Source organism: Podarcis pityusensis (genome assembly GCF_964106645.2).
Source record: "Podarcis pityusensis genome assembly, chromosome: 16".
Lineage (NCBI taxonomy): Eukaryota > Metazoa > Chordata > Lepidosauria > Squamata > Lacertidae > Podarcis > Podarcis pityusensis.
Window position 1 is genome coordinate 17,874,614 of NC_138041.1, and position 23,688 is coordinate 17,898,301.

The 23,688-nt window shown below is 43.7% G+C and overlaps 1 protein-coding gene across 2 annotated transcripts in view; it reads left to right on the forward strand.

Moving 5' to 3' along the window:
• LOC308464725 (arylacetamide deacetylase-like 4) overlaps positions 1 to 13,286 on the forward strand; it is a 55,771-nt gene extending 42,485 nt beyond the window's left edge. The window contains exons 1-4 of one of the 2 annotated variants that reach the window (XM_080984271.1): positions 5,013 to 5,315; positions 6,072 to 6,288; positions 6,973 to 7,036; positions 12,490 to 13,286. In XM_080984271.1, coding sequence (XP_080840397.1) covers positions 5,139 to 5,315; positions 6,072 to 6,288; positions 6,973 to 7,036; positions 12,490 to 13,264 — 1,233 coding nt within the window. In that variant the 5' untranslated portion in view covers positions 5,013 to 5,138 and the 3' untranslated portion in view covers positions 13,265 to 13,286. Of the gene's footprint in view, positions 1 to 5,012; positions 5,316 to 6,071; positions 6,289 to 6,972; positions 7,037 to 12,489 lie in introns of those variants that run through there. The other variant, XM_080984269.1, reaches the window with a different exon arrangement.
• The last annotated feature ends 10,402 nt before the right edge of the window (positions 13,287 to 23,688 follow it).

Here is a 23,688-nt window from a genome sequence, read left to right on the forward strand (position 1 = left end):
CAAACATCATAACCATCCCACTTGTAGATTTTCTAGTAGCTACACAGCTTCCCCAGTCCGCATCAACAAATACTTCTAGTTTTTCGTCTTGTGTACTAGATATCTTTAAACATACATTTAATGTCCCCTTTAGATATCTGATAAGCCTTTTCAAAGCACACCAATCGGCAGTACTGGGTTTAGATACACGTTGGCTCAGAACATTTGTAGCACATGCAATGTCTGGCTTTAACCACCGGCTTAAATACAACAGTGATCCATTTTTGAGTGATACAACTCAGGCTGATCAAATTCATCATCACATACTGTCTTTGGGAAATCTGGTGTCATGGGAGTCTGAACTGGCTTGCAGTTTTCCATGCCAAACTGCTCTATCAAATGAAGAATTTTCTCTTTCTGGCTCAATAGGAAGCTTCCATCTGCTTCCTGCCTTACTTCTACTCCCAAGTAATTGCTTACAGGCCCTAAGGCTTTAAGCTTAAACTTCTTTTCCAGTTGACTTGTGAGCTTCTGGATCTCATCTGTGGAACTCCCTGCTACAAGCAAATCATCAACGAAGACTAAGAGCATTAGATATTTGTTGCCTGTCCCCTTGGTGTACAGGCATGGATCAGCCACACTCCTTTTAAAACCAAGTTTTACAAGGGCTTCATTTAAACACTGGTTCCAACACCTTCCACTTTGTTTGAGACCATAAACAGCATTTCTCAAACGCCAGACTGTACCATTCCCCTCTTCAAACCCAGGGGGTTGTCTCATTAACACTTCATGGTCTAAATTTGCATGCAGATATGCAGCATCAACATCAAAATGGTGCACTGCTAGTTGTCTTACAGCAGCAATGGAAAGCATTAAACGAAAAGTTTCACTCTTTACAGTGGGAGAAAACACTTCATCATAACTCTCCCCTTTAATCTGAGTGAACCCTCTGGCTACTAATCTGGCTCGAAAACGTGGTTCCCCAGATGCAAGGGTTTTCCTTTTGTAAACCCACTTGCATGACACCACTCTGCCACCAGGTGGCGGCATTATGACCTCAAACACTTTGTTACGTTTAAAAGAGTCCATTTCTTCTTTCATGGCTTGTTCCCACGAAGCACGTTCCCCAGGGGGTAAGTCTAAGACTTCATTATAACTTTGTGGTTCCACACAACTCACATTGCATACTCTCACTCCTCCTAGGGTCAAACGCTGAGGAGGTACATCCTTGTTTGAACGCTGAGTGCGTCTAGGCACAACTACTTCTTCTCCCCCCCTTATCTCTGGCTCTTCTTCCTCTTCCTCTAGAGAAGTAGTATCTATTGCCATGTCTTTTGGGGAAATATGTGCCTCCTCCTCCTCCTGTGTTGCCAATGGCTGAGAAGAAGCCTCTTCTCTTACTTGCAGGGGCAGTAGGCAATCTGGGTTGGCATGGATCGCAGTCCATCTGTCCTGGTCAGCAAAGTGTGCGCTTCGTGACAGAACCACGTGTCCTGGGCGTAAATTGAAACGCCACCCTTTGCCATAGGACTGATATCCCACAAACCGCAGTTTCTGCGCTCTAGCTCCCCCTTTCTGGCACTGAGCTTTGGGGATATTTACATGTGCCCAAGAACCTCAATTATGGAGCATTGTCCACTCTGGTTCTTTCCCAAACAATACACGATAAGGAATATCTTTTATAGAGCTAGACCAGGTTCTATTAATCAAAAAGTTCGCTGTAAGGAGAGCCTCGCCCCACAGTCTATGGTTGTGGCCCAATCCTGCATCCACTAGCAGGCAGTCCTTTACTGACTGTATTACAGCCCCACGTCTTTCACACAGACCATTTTCAGCAGGGCTATAAGGGTTAGTCAAGCGATGAGTGATCCCCTTACGTTGCAACCATGCCCCAAATTGATTGTTCAGAAATTCTCCGCCCCATCTGTTTGCAACTGCACAACAGGGCGACCGAAGAGCTTTTCAGCTTGGGCAATCCATTCTCTGAATGTGGAAAAACACTCAGATTTCTGCTTTAACAAAAACAACCAACTAAAACGTGATTTATCATCTATTACCAGAAAAGCATATCTGGCGCCCCCTTCAGTCCTCTGTGGAAAAGGGCCTATCACATCACAATGGACAAGTTCTAAAACCTCTTTAGATACTCTGTCACTCTTAGAAGCCACAGGCTTCCTCTTAGATGTGGCCATTTTACATACATTGCATCTAGGAAACAGTTACAGCTATTTACTTTTAGGTTCTTGCACACCTTTTGCATTTCTGAAAGCACACGGAAATTGGCCTGACCCAGTTTTCTGTGCAGTTCATGTACACACCCCTTATGAACTGGCAAATTATCCTGAACCACCTGGGCTGCTTTAACAGGCTTGTCCTGCATTACATATAACCCATTTTCCAACTTTGCATGGCCACATACCTGAGTTCCATTCTTTATCAGACAACCATCCTGCGTGAACTTAACACTATACCCTGCATTAATCAAACAGCTTACAGACAGTAAACAATAGTCCAAACTGCTGACAAACAGAGTCTCTGGTAGAGTAGTGTTCAAGCACTGCAGGAAACATGTTTCCTGGCCATCAATCTTGCTTCTACGACCATCAGCACGATAGATTGAGTCTTTTCCATCAGCTGGCTTCCCCAGGGTCTTAAAGTCCTCCCGACTGTTGCAGATAATCCTGCTGCTCCCAGAGTCCAGCAACCATGTTCCTCGAGGTATCTTCCTCTCCTCCCGAGAAAATACAGACACAAACTGAGCAGAACGCGTGTTCTTCTTCCCTGAAGAGAACCCCTTCTGCTTACGTTTCTGTGTCGATTGCTGTCTCTGCTCCACGTCGTCTCCTGGAAGTCTAGCCCTGCATTGACGTTGGAGATGCCCAGGTTGGTTGCATCTATAGCACCTCCTCACCGCCATGGCCAAGTCCAAACCTTGGCGTTGCTCCATTGGCAGATTCTGCTGTTGGCCCCCTCGGCTGTAACTCCTCCGTTCTTGGAGTTCAGCCTGTCTAGCTGACCTTCTTTCTGCTTCTTCGGTCAATCTGCCAACCACATACTCAAGGGTCAGATCTTGGGGATGCATGCTCTCCATGCTGTTAATCACAGGCAACCAGCTTTCAGGCAAACTTGAAAGGATAATGTAGGTTTGGTCAGTCTCATCATAACGCTTACCCCTCTGCTGTAGTTGAAGAAACAGAGATTTCAGCATTTGAAGATGAGTTGCCAAACTCTCACCTTCTTTCATAACAGTCCTGAACAGCCCTCTGGTCAGAGAAATTATAGTTCCAGCAGTTTCTCTGACATGCATTGCCCTTAATAAATTCCAGCACTCAAACGCTGTGCTGGCATTTGCTACATGCAATAACTGAGAGTTGCTCAAACACAGCATAATTTGGGCTCGGGCCCTTTCATCTAGCCGTTTTTTCTCAGCAGAGTCAGTCCTCAAAACCTCAGTTTCAACACAGTCCCATAGTCCATCTCTCCTTAACAACTGCTGCATTTTAATTGACCAACTCAGCCAGTTGCTCTCTGAGAGAAGTTCAAAAGGGATGCCTCCCCCAATATTTGCAACTTGGGAAGACTGGAAATCTGCCATCTCTGCTGGTGCTTGCTGAGCCCCTTCTGTGGGGCCTCCAGCAATCTCTCCTGACTCTCTCTTTAGAGTCCAACTGGACAGTCCTGGCTGGCACTCACCGGCTTCTAGCTGCTGCCTCTGTTGACCCTCAGGTCCCGCCTGTCTCTGCAACTGGTGTAGCCACTCTGTGAGTCGCCTACTGTGGTCCTCTAGCAGTTCAAACTGTTCCAGTAGCCGACGCTGAGTGCTTTCCTGATCCTCAGATCCTAGCTGCTCCAGCGTCGCTGCAGACAGTTACAGCTTGCCACCAACTGCTCCAACGCACAGCCACTGGCTCCACACACCACCAGGACTCACCAGCTCCCTGCTGAGAAGCTGTCAGTCGTTTTGCACTCTGCACATGCTCAGAAACACTGGGCCCATAACCTGTCAGTGTTTGTAAAAAGCAAAAAAAGAAGGAAAGGGTTCTGATCTCCCTTTGTCTCTTCAGCCTGGTCCTCAGACCCTTGTCTGCATAAAAGAGTCCACGAGAATATCCTTGCAGAGTTTTATTCTTAAAAGTCTTTGTGCAAAAGCGACTGACACACAACAACACTACCAGCATTCATTCATTCATTCATTCATTCACTCACTCACTCACTCACTCACTCGCTAACCAACTAACTAACCAACCTCAGCCTCAGCACAAACTAACATTTCTCACTTTATATATACAACCTGCTGCAGGCCGCTGACTCATGCTGACCCAGCTTTATTCGCATTAAAGAAACAGCGGCCATTTTAGCTGTGACAATTTAGAAGACAAAATAAATATGCCCATTTCTGAAGCAGGTGGCTTTCAGAAAAATCAAGAATGTCCTGCTAATTTCTACTTCTGGTGGCTGCTGGGAGGGAGATTTCTTTGGAAATGTCTTACAGTGTGAGAACACCTGATCCTTCCCATTCAACGATTTCCTGCTCCTCATCAAGAAAAAGAGTGAGGAGAGTTACAGAATCCTCAGCTGTGCCGTGCTTGACCAGGTGTCCACAGAGAAAACTGAAAAGCTGGATGCTACCTCTTTTTATAAATAAATGAAATAAATAAATGAAAGTGGAGTTGCATGTGCAGCAATCAAATTTGTGCAAGAGCAGGATTGGCTCCCATTGTGTGCATGCACAGTGCCAACCTCTTTGATCACCACACTGTCCCGACAGGGGCAGTGATACTGCTGTTGGCAGGAGATTAACGCTGACATTGATGTGCCATCCCTGATAACGTGCGCTCTCTGAATTACGTGGGATTAAAGACTCCAAAGTATTTTGTGTGGGAGGGCAAGCACCACAAAAATGAAGATGTGTTGCATAGGCAACACCTGACTTAAGATAAGGGTGCTTGCCCATCTGATTATCCTTCAGAGGCTATGAAAATTCAGAGGCTATGGGTAGCCTGTAAATTCTGAACTGATTAGTAAACTTTGTTTTCTTCTCAACTGTGTGGGTTGGCCACAAGATGTTCTATTGCATGCTGTAGACTGTTGTTGTACAAACGCCACTTAGCAATTGCTAAGACGAAGTCTCTACCTCTGTGCTTCTGAGTTGAAGGGAAATGGCATTTGGTGGAACTCTGTGGATGCTGATATTATATATGACCATTTTCATTCACTTCATGCTGCTTGCATGGGGAGTTTATTATCGTCTTACCAGGCCCTACCTGCCTCAAGGAATAAGCGGTCGTGCAAATTTAATATTTGTTGATTTCGTAGTGGGATATGGATTTGTACTGGTAAGTTTATTTTATATATGTCACAGGAATGAGGTGGCCCCTCTACTAGAAGGGCTGTAACCTTTCAAATATTTTAGTTTAGAGAAACGGTGAGTAATAGGCGACATGATAGAAGTTTATAAAATTTAGCATAACATGGAGAAAGTGGATAGAGAGTTTTTCTCCCTCTCTCATGAACTTGTGGACAATCGAATGAAGCTCAGTGTTGGAAGATTCAGGACAGCTGGAAGAAAGTACTTCGTCAAACCGAGCATATTCAAATTATGGAAGTCACTCCCACAAGGGGCAGTGATGGCTGCCAAATTGAATACCTATCCAAAGGTACGGTAAATTCATGAAGGAGAAGGCTATGGGTTGCTACTAGCCTCCTTGCCTATGCCTCTAGAGCTGGAGGCAGCAATTCTTCTGAACACCAGATATGGAAAGAGGAAAGGGCTCCTGTGTTCAGATCTTGCTTGAAGGTTTCCCACAGGGAACAGGCTTCTGGACTAGATGTGCCATTGGCCAGGTCCAACAGACTCTTTTTACGTTCTTATGTGTATATATGTTTATATATGTGTACATATATCTATATCTATAGATAGATACCTTCACAACATCCCAATCTCTAAGTGGAGAGTGGTGAGTGAAAGGATATACAGTGTAGGTGCCTCACAAGTGAGGGGTTTGTTCCATAGGCAGTACATGTATGCAGTTTTTTAAAATGCAAAATTATCTAAGACTGATCATAAATGCTGAATGTTTTGGTTTCAACAGGGAGCGTTTCTGGAAAAACTGGGCATTTGCCGTAAGCATATCTTCCTCAGGGTTATGTACGATGCCATACCAACAAGGAAGGACTCAAAGTTGATCAGAAAGGACCTTGTTTTTGATGGGGTGCCCGTGAGGGTGTACTGGCCCAAGACACCAGCTGCTGGGAACAGGAGAGGAATCATCTATCTTCATGGAGGCTCTGGACTCATCGGAAGCATCCGTAAGCTCTTTGGAATGTTTTTGAAAAGGATAATTTGAGGAGGTACTTTAATGTAAAGGTCTTGAAATGCTTGCTATGTGAGGTGTGGAAGTGGTTTGTACTGCTCCTGTAGGCAGCTTAAGTTTTGTGTAGGATTGGATTGTGTGGTCAGAAAACAGGCAGAGACCTCTTGTTACAAAGGTGACCAGTTCTGTATTAATTCCTAGTATCACAGTCACTGAAAAATCCTTAAAATGTCAAAGAAGGTGTTTCTGCTTCAAGCCCCAAAGGACTTTTATGTAAGTGCTTCCAGAAGTGAACAGGAATAACTGGAAAGAAGCCCAGAAATGTGGGTGGAAGTTTGGTTTTGGTTTTACCCACTGACACTGCTTGATCTCTGTTACAGATCAGGAGAGGGTAAAACTCACAGAATGGTTTTTAGGTAGTGATGCCCCATTTACAAAGAGTTCAATGCAACTGAGTTTTTCCCAGAGGAAATTCATTAAAAGTTGTTGTTTTCTACAGTCAAGAAGCGCATCCAATTTATGACATATAAATAAATAAGCAGATATATCCATCTATCTCTATATTTCAACAGTTTTACTTTCAATAGAACTAACATTGGATTCAACTCACAATGATATCAGTGTTCTTGACCAGGAAAAATTGTAATGGAGGGGTTGTGGGGCTTGTGCTTTCTTCCAGAAGTCTATGAAAAGGTCTGCCGTTTCATTGCACACCAAAGTGATTCAGTGGTTATGAGTGTTGGGTAAGTGGCTTCACTCTCATTGTATCAAAAAGGACATGGAATGCCTCTCAGTTTCTAACCTTTCCTAGGGAATATTAATTACACTGGTCAACAACAAATAGAAACATAAAAGAACTAAATGATACAGACTTCCAACAGATTTATAGTCGTCAAAAAACCGAGGTATGGAACCAAATATCATAATATGTGTTAACATACTTTAGAATGTATATAATTTATTATATTTATTATCTATGGATTGAAGCACCTTGATCTATCTTGACATATTTTTTGATATTACCAGCTGAAGAAGGCGTGTACTCCGAAACAGGGCCCTGTCCTGGTTACCACCACTGAGCTGTACATCTGATTCACACTCCGGATACTCCTTTTTGGCCCCATTTGATCCTTCATTCTTTATTCTTTATTCTTATTTTATATAATGTGGACTCTTTTTGACTGCTATTGAGACTTGTATAAAACAATTGTTGTGCACTGGTATTTCATGTACCTTTGTACTATATCATTGTATATTTGAAACGACATTATTTCTGCACTTAAACGTTGTATCCAAACTTACCATTACTTTAAAACTATCATACTTATACGTTGTGTTTAAATCTACTACTAGCTTCAAACTGTTATTCTTAGCAGAATACACACGTTTTTCATTTCAACTCTTGAGTAGGAATTATCCCTTATATTTAAACTTTTGGCCAGAGTTCTTGATATATCCTTTTCAGTGTAGTTTCAACAAGAACTCCAATTCCTTTAACACATGGTGTGCAAGGCATGCACCGAGACTCTACGTGGGTGGACCAATGGCAAGAGGAGTCTGAACTTTGGAATTCCTGTGGTTTGGAGGGAGCCGACAAACCATGTCACTGACTGCTGCTTCTGCGCTGTTGATGTGTCTGGGGTCAACAGAAAGAACCGGAGCAGCCTCAAGTATCCTGATCTTCAATCAGCACGTCATCCTGTAGCTCATTGTGATGAAATTCCAGTGCCTATCTTCGGAGAACTTCCTGACATTAGTGACGAAGATGCCTCCAGTGTTGAAGGACATGAAGAAGAAGTGGTTCTTGAAGATGATGCTCCACATCCATTTTCCCAAAAGGAGTTGAATGATCTAGTTCACGACCCCAGCTTGTCAAAGGACTCTGCCGAACTGTTGGCATCCAGACTGAAGGAAAAAACCTCCTTTCTGACAGAAGAAGAAGAAGAGTTTGGATTTGATATCCCGCCTTTCACTCCCTTTAAGGAGTCTCAAAGCGGCTAACATTCTCCTTTCCCTTCCTCCCCCACAACAAACACTCTGTGAGGTGAGTGGGGCTGAGAGACTTGAAAGAAGTGTGACTGGCCCAAGGTCACCCAGCAGCTGCATGTGGAGGAGCGGAGTCGCGAACCCGGTTCCCCAGATTACGTGACTACCGCTCTTAACCACTACACCACACTGGCTCTCACATCAGTGCTCACATCAGCTTCTTTCGCAACAGGTATCAAGAGTATCTCCGTATTTCTCGGAAGAGAAGGACTTGGTGTACTGTGCAGATATTGCGCAGCTATTACTCAAGCTTGGAGTGCCACAGTATGAACCCAAAGAATGGAGACTGTTCACTGACAGCAGCAAGCGATCACTGAAACGTGTTCTGCTACACAACGGCAACCAGTTTGCCTCTATACCCCTGGCTCACTCGAGTACACTGAAGGAGAACTATGAAGCGGTGAAGTATGTGCTGGAGAAAATTGGTTATGATCAGCATAAGTGGTTTATTTGTGTTGACATGAAGATGGTGAACTTTTTATTGGGACAACAGTCTGGCTTCACCAAGTACCCATGTTTTCTGTGCATGTGGGATAGTAGGGACCGTGCTCAGCATTATACGAAGAAGGACTGGCCTGTGCGGGAGGAATTCGTGCCTTGCAAAGAAAGGAATGTCATCAACGACCCTCTGGTGGACAGAGACAGAATATTCTTCCCACCGCTGCACATCAAGCTCGGCTTAATCAAGCAGTTCACCGAGGCTCTGGACAAAGATGGTGACTGCTTCACTTACTTGTGCCAGGCTTTTCCAGGATTGACCATGGAGAAGTTGAAATCTGGCATATTTGACGGTCCTCAGATCCGTCAGCTCATCAGAGATCCAGAGTTCGGAAAGTCAATGAATGAAGTGGAACTGGAAGCGTGGAAGGCATTTGTTCTGGTAGCGAAGAACTTTCTTGGCAACAATAAGGCCAGAAACTACGCAGAACTTGTCAACAACATGCTGACTGCTTTCAGAAACCTGGGCTGCAACATGAGCGTCAAGATGCACTACAGTGGTGCCTCGCAAGACGAAATTAATCCGTTCCGCGAGTCTCTTCGTCTTGCGGTTTTTTCGTCTTGCGAAGCACGGCTATTAGCGGCTTAGCGGCTATTAGCGGCTTAGCGGCTATTAACGGCTTAGCGGCTATTAACGGCTTAGCGGCTTTAAGAAAAAGGAAACAAACTCGCAAGAACTCGCAAGACGTTTCGTCTTGCGAAGCAAGCCCATAGGGAAATTCGTCTTGCGGAATGACTCAAAAAATGGAAAACTCTTTTGTCTAGCGAGTTTTTCGTCTTGCGAGGCATTCGTCTTGCAGGGCACCACTGTACCTATTTTCACATATGGACCGGTTTCCTGAGAACCTGAGTTCAATGAGTGACGAGCAGGGGGAGAGATTCCATCAGGACATGAAAGAGATGGAGACCAGGTATCAGGATCGCTGGGACGTAGTCATGATGGATGACTACTGTTGGACTCTGAAGAGAGACCTCCCTGCCGCTGAGCATTCCAGGAGTTCCAAGAAACGGAAGTTCAAGCCCGGAAGTTTGAAAAATGCTGAAGCAACATGCAATTTACGTGTACTTACCTTTATCAATGCACACCATTCAGTTTACAGTAATCAATGTTTCTATCAGGTAATCAATATATGTTGTTGGAAAAACATTTTTTTCTCTTAAAAACATATTTAGGATGATATGTGTTGACAAAAATCAGCTGATAATGCCACAAAAATGTAATCGATTTTGTCACAAGATCTGATTTTTTTCAAATCAACATAGCACAAAAACCTGACCTGATGGAAAGAAACGGATGCCATTTCCTGATTCAGCAGGGCAAAAATACCCTAAATCAGTTGTAGAAATCTAGACAACATTCAAAAAGTAAAATTGTTGCCCAGTGTTATATATATATATATATATATATATATATATATATATATAATTAATAATAATTTATATGGTACGCATCTGGCAAGCCCCGGCAACTCAGGGCAGCTCCTGACAAAAAATTAGTAAAAACACAATAAATCATCAAAGACTAAAAACTTCCCTGATCAGGGGTGTCTTCATATGTATTTTAAAATTTACATAGGTGCTTATCTCCTTGACATCTGCTGGGAGGACATTCTACAGGGTGGGTGCAACTACGGAAAAGGTCCTCTGCCTGGTTCCCTGTAACCTCACCTCTGGCAATGAGGGAACCACTAGAAGTCCATTGGAGATGGATCTCAGAGTCTGGGTTGGACAATGGGGGTGGAGACACTCCTTCAGGTATACTGGGCCCAAGTCGTTTAGGGATTTAAAGGTCAGCACCAACATTTTTAATTGTGCACAGAAACGTATTGGGAGCCAATCAGTGGGGTAGCTAGGCAGAAGTGTACGGGGTGACTTGCTGCAGGAAGTACTTACCTTTGGGGGTGGTACACCAGCGCCCCAAGAGCCCAGCGCACCTCTAGGAAAGTCAGTGTGGCCAGGGGCTTGGCCCACAGCACACCAGAGCTGCTGTACGCCCCCAGTCACCCTCTGGTGGTTGAGAAAGAAACAGTGGGGATGTGTTGGCCACACAAGGAGGGCCCCTGGAAGGGACACGTCTCGGGTGCCCTGCAGGCCCAGTGCTGCCCCAAAAAGCAGCATGGGGGCAGCACACTCCCACCATGTCCCCCTCAGCTGGTGGGTGCCCAGGAGGGATGCGCCACCTTGGGCACCCCCAGGCCCAGCACTTCCCGAAAAAGTGCAACCTGCATGCCCCATGGAGCTCACTATGGCGTTGGAGCCAATGTAGTTCTTTGAGGACCAGAGTTATATGGTCCCGACGGCTGCTCCGAGTTACCAGTCTAGCTGCTACATTCTGGATTAGTTGTACTTTCCAACTCACCTTCAAAAGTAGCCCCACATCCAGCGCATTGCAATAGTCAAAGCCAGAGATGACCAGAGCATGCATCACCCTGGTGAGACAATGTGCAGGCAGGCAGGGTCTCAGCCAGCCTACCTGATGGAGTTGGTAGACAGCTTCCCTGGACACAGACCTGACCTGTGCCCCCATGGACACCTGTTAGTCCAGAATGACTCCCAGGCTGTGCACCTGGTCCTTTAGGGGCACAGTTGCCCCACTCAGGACCAGGGAGTCCCCCACACCCAGCCAGCCCCTGTCCCCCAGAAACAGTACTTCTGTCTTGTTGGGACTCAAGTTCAGTGGGTGAAATGCCATCCAGCTTTATAAAGTTGTAAACATAGTGATTTTGCCAACATTTAGAATGGGTGTTCATTTTTTAATTTAGATTTCTAGCTCAAATCCCTTTGACTTTGAACATAGTAAGAAATGGGCTGGATCAGGCCAAAGGGGACTCATCTAGTCCAGCATCATGTTCTCACAGTGGCAAACCAGATGCCCGAATGGGAAACACACAAACAGGATCTGAGCAGAAGAGCTCTCTCCCCAGTTCGTTTCCAACTACTGCCTCTCATAGTGGCGGTAGCACATCATCCTTGTGACTAGTATCCATTGCTATTAGCAATTGCTAGGAGTCTTGCCAACCTGATCAGGTGAGCTGTGGATGGAGGACAGGTAGATACCTAGTAGTGGGATTAAAAATTCACTGATGCACAGGATGCTGGGCAGTGCTACAGGAACCTGTTAATGTGACTCATTTACAGTTGTGGTTTTTAACACTCAAAATGACTTTTAAACGGGTTAGGCCATCCAGTTGGAGAACTTAAACAATGTGCCATTGAAACATGACACCAGAGGGCAGTGCAGAGTCATCCCTGTCAAATAATTGGGTATATATTGTAGAAAAGGATGCGAAGGAGAAACCAAATGCCTTTACATTTTAGAATGATATTAAAATATCTGGATCTACACTCACTTTCTAAGAACACTTAAAAAGTGAGTGTAGAGCCAGATATGGACAGGGGAAAACAAGAAGGAAGCAGCTGGAGGGGAGAAAATGGTGTGTGGCTATGTGTAGGAACAAGTGTAGATTTCCAAAGGGAAAGTTTGCATTTGCTTTTTATTTTTGTCTCAGGCCCCCATAGGGTTGCACAGAAAGGAATGTAGCCCTAGGGGTGAAAAAGATTCCCAACACTTGCAATATGTAATGAAGGCAAACGGTCCTTTTCTGTGAAGTGTATGATGTTGAGTGTGGGTGATATCTTGTTTTCTTTTTAGATTTCGTTTAGCTCCTGAGCATCCCTATCCAGTCCCTGTGCTGGACTGTTTAACTGCTGCAATACACTTTCTGAAGAATGCAGAGGAATACGGAGTGGACCCCAACTGCATTGCCATTGCTGGGGACAGTAGTGGAGGCACATATGCTGCAGCTATTTGTCAAGAACTGGTGACCAGAAAGGACCTCCCAAGACTGCGAGCTCAGGTCCTGATCTACCCATTCCTACAAGCAGTGGACTTTGATTTGCCATCCTATCAGCAAAACCAATCAGTTCCTCCCTTGTTCAGGAAACGAGTTGTTAAATTTGGTTCGACATATATTACTGGGAAGGAGATCAATGTGGACCCAGTTATAAAAGGTGCCCACATCCCTCCTGATTTGAGGGAGAAATACCGAAAATGGATCAGTGCTGATAACATTCCAGAAGAATTTAAGGCCAGGGGCTATGTCCCTAATGCTCCTGCCCCATTTTCAGAAGAAATTTATGAACAACATAAAAGAGGTCTTGAGGCAATGTTTGCCCCCCTTCTAGCAGAGGATGACATAATCCGCCAGCTCCCAGAGACTTTCCTTCTAACCTGTGAATATGATGTTCTCCGGGATGATGGGCTGTTGTACAAGAAGCGGTTAGAGGACAACGGTGTGCCCGTGACACATCATCATCTTCCAGATGCAGGCCATGCAGGACTTAGCATTTTTGGTTGGGGGCCATTTGAATTTCCGAGCTCAAAGAAATGTTTGCAGCATATGGTACAGTTCTTAAAAGTTTTGTAGAAATAAATGACCGTCTTTGTCATTTCCTGGATCAGATCATTGGCCCACTTCATCCAGCATCCTGTTCTCACAGTGACCAAGCAGAGGCCTCTTGAGATGCCAGCAAACAGTACCTAGGTGCAAGAAAAGTCTTCCTATTTGTGAGTCCTAGCAAGAAGTATTCAGCGGCATACAACCCACAATAGTGCAAACATACCTATAGCCTCCTCCATGAATTGGCCTAATCTATGATTAGATGGGCTCAAGATCTTGGCCATAATACAGAGATGTCCCAGTGGGAAAACTTTTGGAGGGTTGAGGCGTTCACAAACGAAAGGAAGGATTGAACTCTGATTAATAAGAATACACACAGAGGCTTGAACCAGCAAGACTCTGGGAAGGGTGCGTATAATAATCTCTGTCTCTCTGTGTCTCCAGCCCCCTCGGCCCCAGGTCATTTTATTCACAAAAGATCTTTTTACAGAGTGTTCGTAAGAACCAATCAGATTTCTTCTGAGCATTTCAACAAACCCACGTGGGGACAAGTTAAACTACCAAAACTAATTAACAGAACTACAAAGGAGGACATTTGGCAAACCCCCCCCCCAGGTGATAAACAATCAATACATATGATAAGAAGGATGGCCAGGAGGACAACGATCATTATCACCTTCATGTGAGATCTGTTTCCTGGCCCTAAGATTAACATCCTACATCAAAGAAACTTGCCCACTGTCTTTGATGACCCAGAAGCCTGTCTGTCTAAGCAACGGGGCTGTGTACATGACTTGTGAAGAAAGAGAAAGGGGCAGTAGAGAAAATAGCCAGAGATGCAGAGGGTTGTGGGATTTGATCAGAAATTACTGTCAATGAATCAAACCCAGTCAACACAATGCATTCATCATGGACACAATGGCTTGATGCATATTTTATAATTCCTCATAGTAATCCCACCTGACCCCACACTCTGGATATTTGCACTCCTACAGAGGGTTAATTGGAAGTTTACTATAAGGGTTGCACTATAAGGGAAAACCTCCAAAAAGTTTTCTATCGCTGGCACTTGACACCCTGTAAACTTGCTAAGATGTATAGAAACCTCTCTAAGAATTGTTGGAGATGCAGAGAACCTGGTGGGACTACATTACATATGTGGTGGGCATGCAAAGGGATTAAACCATTTTGGAATGACATCTCTCTCAAACTTAAATTTTTTTAAAAAGTAAACATTCTGAAAAAACCGGACTCATTCTTATTGGGCATTACCGGTCTGGATATCCCTAAAAAAACCAAGGAAAATCTTTTTGTATGCCACCACAGCTGCAAGGGTTATAATAGCTACACATTAGAAAAGTGAATATATACCTACTAGATCGGGCTGGATACTAAAACTGACAGAATATGTGGAGCTAGACTATTTATCAGAAAGAATTAAAGATAAACCCAAACAGGAGTTTATCTCAAATTGGAATTGTTTTAAGGGATATTTAAAAAGCAATTGTTGCAATCTGAAAACGGTAACAGCCTTTGAGTAATTTCTGTAGACATTGAATATAAAAGGAAAATCGATAGAAAAGACAATACTGTTAATAAAAAGACAATAGACAATATAGGCAACAAGTTTATTAGTACAAAATGGAAGAGATGGGAAGCCATTTATTTATGAAAAATATTATGATTTTAAAATTACATCTTCTTTTCTTTTTCTATTTGTGTTTAGTAATATAGGTTGACTTAAGAATGATGACAATAATAGTCACCAAATACATTTTGAAAACAAAAACATGTTTAATGGTAAGATGTAAAGATGTAAATTTAAAGATTTTCTGGTTTACTTAACATTGTGAGCATAAGCACTTAAAACCTTTCCCCCCTAAATTTGTTCTCTGCAAATTTTGAATCACATCATCAAAATCAATTCCTTTTGCTTTCGGTGGAAAGAAACACCCACTCCCCTTCCTTATTCATACGTTCTCCACTACGTCGAGTTCAGCCGCGTTTCGTTGCGTTTGTTGACTGATCTAAAAGGTTTCAATACTGTCAGGGAACTGCCATCGGAAGGAAGGGAGGTGAAAGGGCTCACACAGGTTGGGAGAGACTCAGCAGCTGAAGAGGGAACCAGTAGGGGGAGAGGAGGTGAGCTGAGGGAAAGTGAGCTGGAGGGATGGCTCAGAGACACTTCCAGCGAAAACAGTGGGGAGGTTTCAGGACCTCCTGTAGGGACACCCACTCCTCGCCGGAAACTGTCACGCAGAGAGTCCAGAAGACGTGTTTCCGTTAAGGAGCTTTTATGTTGGAAGCGATTCCGAAAGCAACCACTGTCGGAATCTGCCAGCGACTGACAGAGCCATGTTTAAGGGGCTCCGTTACAGACAGAGGTTTGCAAACTTGACCAAACTCTGAGGGACTTGGATTTTACGCACAAGCAGCTCACAAATACGTATTATGTTGACTTGTTGAGGTTAATTAATTGTCAGACAAAGTTATTAAACTCATTTTAAATAATATTACTTTTTCAAAAAACGTTGTAAGCCCAAATTTTTAAATTTTATTTTAAAAACACATATTTTTGGCATTTTGTCACCCCCACCCAGTGATGACACCTGAGGAGACCCGCACCCCCCTTCCTGCACCGCTGGCGAGAGTATGACTTCATTACTAAAAGGTCATTTTTCTAGGTGCTTTTGGAAGAAACTGATTTTCTGGATCCATTTCTATTGGGGTTTAGGGCTGGTTTTGGTGCAGAAACTGCTTTGGTCGCCCTGTATGATGACCTCTGTCGAGAAAGGGACAAGGGAAACATGTCTGGGAGGGGTGGATGAGGCGACCTGAAACAGATTGACTTCCTTAAAATTAGTTTTTCAGCTAGTTCATTGCTTTTTTTTCTGTATTCTCTACAAAAGTCATCAGAATAAATCCAATCAGGGTTTATTTATAACAGCTAGTGTCTCTGTCTTTAGATCTGTCTGCATGTGGACGATTCCATAAGCAGGGAATCCGGTAGTGCATTGGCACCCCTGAACCCCAGATCATAAACAAACAAGTCTTTTCCAACTTAACACAGGTAATGCTCTACTCTTATGCACAGTTACTAATGCGTGTAAATCCATTAAAATATAGGGACTCCTAAATAAATATGAATAGGCCCAGGCTGCCCCCAAACTGGTATTTAGCACTTCTTCAGCCCACATCTCAGAATAAGAAAGGCACCATACTGAGATTTCTGTAACTGCTCCATACAGTGCCTGTTATAAGGTAAAGAGGAGAAGATAGCGCTGAGGTAAGATGCGCTTGTTAGAGCTCTCCTCTTTTTAAAAAAATTAATATTTATTACTTTTCTAACAATTTAAACACTACAAAAACAATACAATACAAAGTAACAACACCAGGCAGGTGTGGCAAGGTGTACAAGAATTAACAGGGTATAAATCTAAGGACTCCCTGGCAGACGAGGGAGGGGCATCCCTCGCAGAGGATTTGAATGCCTTTTTTGCCCGTTTTGAAGTAACATCTGCAGCAACACCTGCTGAGGCTTTACCAACACCACCACCACTCCCTGTGAAGGCTCTGCCATCATCACCACCATTACCATCATCAGTACAAAGGAATGCAGTAGTCTCTGTGGAAAAAGAAGAGATGAGGAAGGTGTTGAAGGGAATCAACCCAAGGAAGGCCACAGGGCCAGATGGGGTAGCTGGAAGGGTATTGAGAGACTGTGCAGATCAACTAGCAGGAGTTTTCACTGGGATTTTAAATCGATCCCTAGCCCAGGCTATTGTTCCATCCTGCCTAAAGTCCTCTATTATCGTTCCAATAGCAAAAAAATCTAACCCGGAAGATCTGAATGATTTTCGTCCAGTAGCACTCACACCTATAATCATGAAGTGCTTTGAAAAGCTGGTACGAAATTATGTCATTGCCTGCCTACCAGAGGGACTGGACACATTCCAATTTGCTTATAAAACGAAAAGATCGACAGATGACACTGTGGCGATTGCCCTCCATGCCGTCCTTGCACATTTGGAGCAGCGGGGGGGTTATGCCAGACTGCTTTTTTTAGATTTCAGCTCGGCATTTACCGTATTTTTCGCTCTATAACACGCACCCGACCATAACACGCATGTAGTTTTTAGAGGAGGAAAATCCGTAGGCATGCCACCCGTAGGCATTCCCTCCATAACACGCACAGACATTTCCCCTTACTTTTTAGGAGGAAAAAAGTGAGTGTTATGGTGCAAAAAATACGGTAATACCATTCTACCACAACGTCTGATGTTTAAACTGGAAGATCTGGGGCTTCCGTTATCACTTTGTGGGTGGATATTGGACTTTTTGTCAGACCGCCCCCAGAGGGTTCGGTTGGGCCCCTATACCTCTAATATGCTCAAGACTAACATAGGAACACCACAGGGATGCGTACTCAGCCCGCTCCTTTATATTCTCTACACGTACGATTGTGTCGCTACTCACCCTAGTAATAGGGTTGTCAAATTTGCAGATGACACAACCGTGATTGGGCTCATCTCTGAAAGGGAGGGTGAAACGGATTATAGAGATGAGGTGGAGCGGCTGACAGAGTGGTGCAGAGCTAACAACTTGCTCATAAATACAAGGAAGACAAAGGAGCTTGTGGTGGACTTCAGGAGACAGAAGAGCAACGTCCAGCCACTTTTGATTGATGGGGTCTGTGTGGAGAGGGTAACAACGTTCAGCTTTTTGGGCATTGAATTACAAGAGGATCTGTCCTGGAGTGTCAACACAAGGGGGCTTGTGAAGAAGGCGCAGCAGAGACTGTACTTTTTGAGAATACTAAGGAAAAACCATCTTCCGCAGAAACTGCTGCTTGCCTTCTATCACTGTGCCATTGAGAGCGTGCTCACTTATGGCTTATGTGTGTGGTACGGAAGCTGTACTACCCAGGACAGGATGGGGTTGTGCAGGGTTGTTAAGGCAGCAGAGAGCATTGTTGGCTGCCCACTCTCCACCTTAGAGCAGATTTATGCCACAAGGTGCCATAGGAAGGCACTGGACATAGTAAAAGATCCATCGCATCCTGGTCACTGTCTCTTCAAGCTCTTGCCGTCGGGACGGAGATACAGGACGATGAAGACAAGAACGAGCCGTCTTAAGAACAGCTTCTTCTCCAGAGCGATCTCGGCCCTGAATGGGAAGCCCGGACTTTGAAAGTCATCTAATCTCCCTTGCTGTATTATACTGTATTGATTAATTAGTGTTTTTATGGAGCAGTCAAGTAATTTCGTTGTCCCCGAAGGGGGCAATGACAATAAAGATATTATTATTATTATTATTATTATTATTATTATTATTATTACAATACAATACAATAGAAAAACACTACATAACATTGACACATAAAAACACATTAAATACATTAAACTAACAAAACAAAACAAAGTCAGTTTAAAATAAATCAAACAATTTCAATATCTTATCTTTCATTCACTTATTTCCACGACCTCCTCCCACCTCCCTTTTTGTATTCCACTTCTGTTAATTGTTTCAGCAATTCCTTTCCATCTTCCTCTGTTTTCTATAATTATCTTAACACATTCTAACCTTATTTTTTCCTTTAATACTCTATTAATCTATTTATACTTAATTCCTTGTAACATTTCTACTAAAGCCATATAATTTCATTCCAACATTTTTCTAACATTCATTAATTTTACAGTGTTTCTGTAAATAATCTTTAAACTTTTTCCAGTCTTCTTCCACCAACTCTTCTCCCTGGTCTCGGATTCTGCCAGTCATTTCCGCCAATTCCATATAGTCCATCAACTTCTTCTGCCATTTTTCCTGGGTGGGTAAATCTTGTGTCTTCCAATACTTTGCGATAAGCATTCTTGCTGCTGTTGTTGCATACATAAAAAAAGTTCTATCCTTCTTTGGCACCAATTGGCCGACCATGCCCAGGAGAAAGGCCTCTGGTTTCTTCAGGAAGGTATATTTGAATACCTTTTTCAATTCATTATAAATCATCTCCCAGAATGTCTTAATCCTTGGGCATGTCCACCAAAGGTGAAAGAATGTACCTTCAGTCTCATTACATTTCCAACATTTATTGTCGGGCAAATGATAAATTTTTGCAAGCTTGACTGGTGTCATGTACCACCTATAAATCATTTTCATTAAATTTTCTCTTAGGGCATTACATGCCATGAATTTCATACCTGTGGTTCATAACTGTTCCCAGTCAGCCATCATTATATTATGTCCAACATCTTGTGCCCATTTAATCATAGCTGATTTCACCGTTTCATCCTGAGTGTTCTATTTCAACAGCAAGTTATACATTCTTGACAAATTCTTGATTTTTGGATCTAACAGTTCTGTTTCCAATTTTGATTTTTCCACCTGGAAACCAACTTTTTTGTCCAAATTGTATGCCTCCATTATTTGATAATAATGGAGCCAGTCTCGCACTTTATTTTTCAATTTTTCAAAACTTTGCAGTTTTAGTCTGTCTCCATCTTGTTCCAGAATTTCCCAATATTTCGGCCATTTGGCCTCCATATTGAGTTTTTTCTGTGCCTTCGCTTCCATTGGTGACAACCATCTTGGGGTTTTCTTTTCTAGCAAATCTTTATATCTTATCCAAACATTAAACAATGCTTTTCTAACAATATGATTTTTAAATGCTTTATGTACTTTTACCTTATCGTACCACAAATATGCATGCCAACCAAATACATTATTGAAACCTTCTAGGTCCAACACGTCAGTGTTTTCAAGTAGCAGCCATTCTCTCAGCCAACAAAAAGCAGCTGATTCATAGTAAAGTTTAAGGTCTGGCAGGGCAAATCCACCTCTTTCTTTAGCATCAGTTAATATCTTAAATTTTATTCGAGGCTTCTTGCCCTGCCAGACAAATCTGGAAATATCTTTCTGCCACTTCTTGAAACAATCCATCTTATCCAAAATTTGTAATGTTTGGAACAGAAACAACATCCTTGGCAGCACATTCATTTTTATCACAGCAATTCGACCTAACAATGATAACTTCAAATTTGTCCATATTTCTAAATCCTTTTTCACTTCGATCCAACATTTTTCATAATTACCCTTAAGAGCTCTCCTCAATTATATATTGTGGACTCCTACTCCTTTTTCACTTTTTAAACTTTTTAAACTTTGAAACCCTGTTCTTATCGAAAGTAGGGTATGTTTTATGTGTTTGGTAAGCTGGGATCTTACATCAGAGAACTTGTGACATTGGCACAGTAAATCAGATCTAACGAAGTCAAACAGCTTAACAGTCGCCGCCCAGCCTATTTCACAGACTCGTAACTCTAAACAATTTTTATTAATCTTCTGAACTTTTTCCCGAACTGACTCTGCCTCAGGCTTTGATTCTGTGTTTTATATGAACTAAGGGAGGTGGAGAACGGTTATTGCTACCAAAGACGCTATATTACAAGAGCGTTCCATTTGGGCTTGCCTCTACCCTCTTAGCTTGTGAATCCAACTGTGCCTGTACGCCTTGCCTCTATCTTCCCAGTTGTGAATCCAACTGTCCTGCATGCCAGCAGTACTCCTAAACTGAAACAAACTGATTAAATGCTCAGCATGGAGCCTGGGTCAAAATATATTACTCTGCAGATGACTCAACTGAAAGGCACCTAGGGAAGTTGGAGAGGGGGGTTCCACTCTCAAGACACCAGAGATTGTTAAGCCACAGGGCTGGCAGCTGGCCATAGCAGAGGTGGTAACCAACAGAACTTACGTGAGGCCAAGGCTCTCAGGGGCCTTTGTGGTGAGGGCCTTCCACCTGGGGGTGAGTCAACATCCGTTCTTCAGGTGTCAGCTGGAGTTTAGGATGAGGCCAATTCTGAACCTCTCAGGTCTCGAGACACCCGTGATCGAACCTACCCAGGTGGCAGCTGGGGGACGGTCGGTCCTGGAGGCAGCAACACTGGCTGTTCCTGCCCTGGCATGGAGGATGATGTAACGGAGGCTCCCCCCCCCCCAGGAGGTATCACCCCGTGGCCATGAGAACACCAGCTGTGGGGGGAAACCTGAGGACTCCTGATGCTAAGAGGAACACTTTCTCTGCCACTACAAGTGCTAGTGCAATAGCAAGGGAGGGTCCCCTGAGACCATCGGGCATGGCATTGACATTGAACAGGGCATTTACCGAGCCTGCCCCTCCTTCCTTTGCCCGTCCCCCGATGTTGCCTGGTTGTCCAGGTTGGCAGATTCGGAGATCATTTGAGTAGACTCGAGCTGGCACATGATGCTACAAGAACCTTGTCTGCTACAAGAACCATTTTTTCTTTTCCCCTCCCCCCTTCCTTTGCCATCTGTTTCAGTTCTTTATAGTCCATTGTTTTATGATTATATTTAAGTTCTGCTTGTCTACTGTTAGATGCTTGATTGTTGTTTTCCTGCTATTTAGGTGGTTTTTCTTCCCTGAATGTATGTTATATGGTAGTTCTGTTTAGCTGTGGAATGTTTTGTGGTTTATTCTCCAGTTTAATTAATTGGTTAGTCTAAGATTATAATAATAGGTTGACAAATAATATAATAGTTTTCATATAATCAGAGACGTAGCTGATGGTTAGCTGGTTTGTCCTACTCGACTAATTAAGAGTTTATCGAGTTGTTGATATTATAAGCAGAATAACTAGGTTGGGAAAGAACAACATCAATGCCATCAATGGAGGCTAGTATGAGGCTTGGGATTGCTACCGTGGAGGGGCGAGGGAGGTATGGCAGTGGGGGCAGATTTTATAGGCAAAGAGGATTGAGATAAGGATACGCTCGTACCCCTTCCAATCTGCGCCCCATCCCGAAGGACGAGGGTAGGGTGAGCAAGGATTACTCACCTCCGTCACTGGTGCTGTGCAATACCAGGTCTATAGGCAACAAAACTGCCACCTTGCGAGATTTCTTTACCTCGCAGGGGGCCGACCTGGCTTGTGTGACGGAGACCTGGGTGTGTGAAGGAGAAACAGTTACCTTACGAGAGATGGCGCCCCCGGGTTTCTCTGTCCTCCACCAGTCATGGACTGTGGGCCGGAGGGGAGGGGTTGCATTATTAATCTGGGAAGATTGTTCTTTCAGGGCTCTGCCATCGCCATAGATCCCCAGCACTGAATGTGTTGGCCTAGTGGGGTTCCGAGGAGAGCTTGGCTGTCTGGCTGGTGTACCAGCCACCTAGCGCACCAGCAGCCACCCTGTAGTGATCAGGTGGGATTGCTATGAGGAATTATAACAAATATAGAGTAAGCCATCTGTGTCAGCAATGAAAGCATTGCGTTGACTGGGTTTAAACTATTTTGATATGATTCTTGATCAATCCGCACCTCTGCATCCCTGTTCCATTTCTCTTTCTTCACAAGTCACTTACACAGCCAGGGAGGCGTTCTGGATCATCAAAGATAGTGGGCAAGCTTCTTTGAAGTAGCTTTCTAATATGTTAATCTTAGGATGTTAATCTTAGTGCCAGGAAACAGATCTCACATGAAGGTGATAATGATCGCTGTCCTCCTGGCCATCCTCCTTATCATGTATATTGCTTGTTTATCACCTCCGGTGGTGCCAAATGCTCTCCTTTGTAGTTCTGTTCTTTGTTTACCCCATGCTTAATTAAGTTTTGGTAGTTTAACTTTTCCCCACGTGGGTTTGTTGAAATGCTCAGAAGAAATCTGACTGGTTCTTACGAACACTCTGTAAAAAGTTATTTTGTGAATAAAATGACCTGGGCCGGGGGCTGGAGACACAGAAAGAGAGAGAGATTATTATACGCACCCTTCCCAGAGTCTTGCTGGTTCAAGCCTCTGTGTGTATTCTTATTAATCAGAGTTCAATCCTTCCTTTACTTTGTGAACGCCTCACCACCCTGTCAGGCCTACTGGAGGCAGTGGCCGGCTGGGCCTTGGAGTTCCCTAACGTATTGGTATTGGGGGACTTCAACATCCATGCTGATGCCACTCCCTCCTCACAGGCTCTGGACCTGGTATCTTCCATGGCGACACTCTCCCAGTTTGTTTCGGGCCCCACACATCAAGCAGGCCACATGCTGGATTTCATATTTGGCGCAGGTATACGTGTGATCATGTTCCCACCCTGAGATTCCTTCTCCTTTCGCTCTCCAATTTTACAAAGGCAAACTCCTATTATGCAAAGGTGGGCTGCGGAATTTCTAATAAAATGTTGCTTTAAAAAAAATTGTGGTGGTTTCCTCATTGCAAATAAGTGAGGTTCATTGACCATAGAATCACAGAGTTGGAAGGGACCAAGAGGGTCATCTAGTTGAACACCCTGCAATGCAGGAATCTTTTTGACAAGATGGGGCTCAAACCCACAACCCCGAGAGTCTCATGCTCTACCAACTGAGCTATCCCAGAACTCAGATCAAATTCTGCCGGTAGGATTGAAAAGGATGAATTAGGAGCAAAGGTTTTGTATGAATATATTACCTC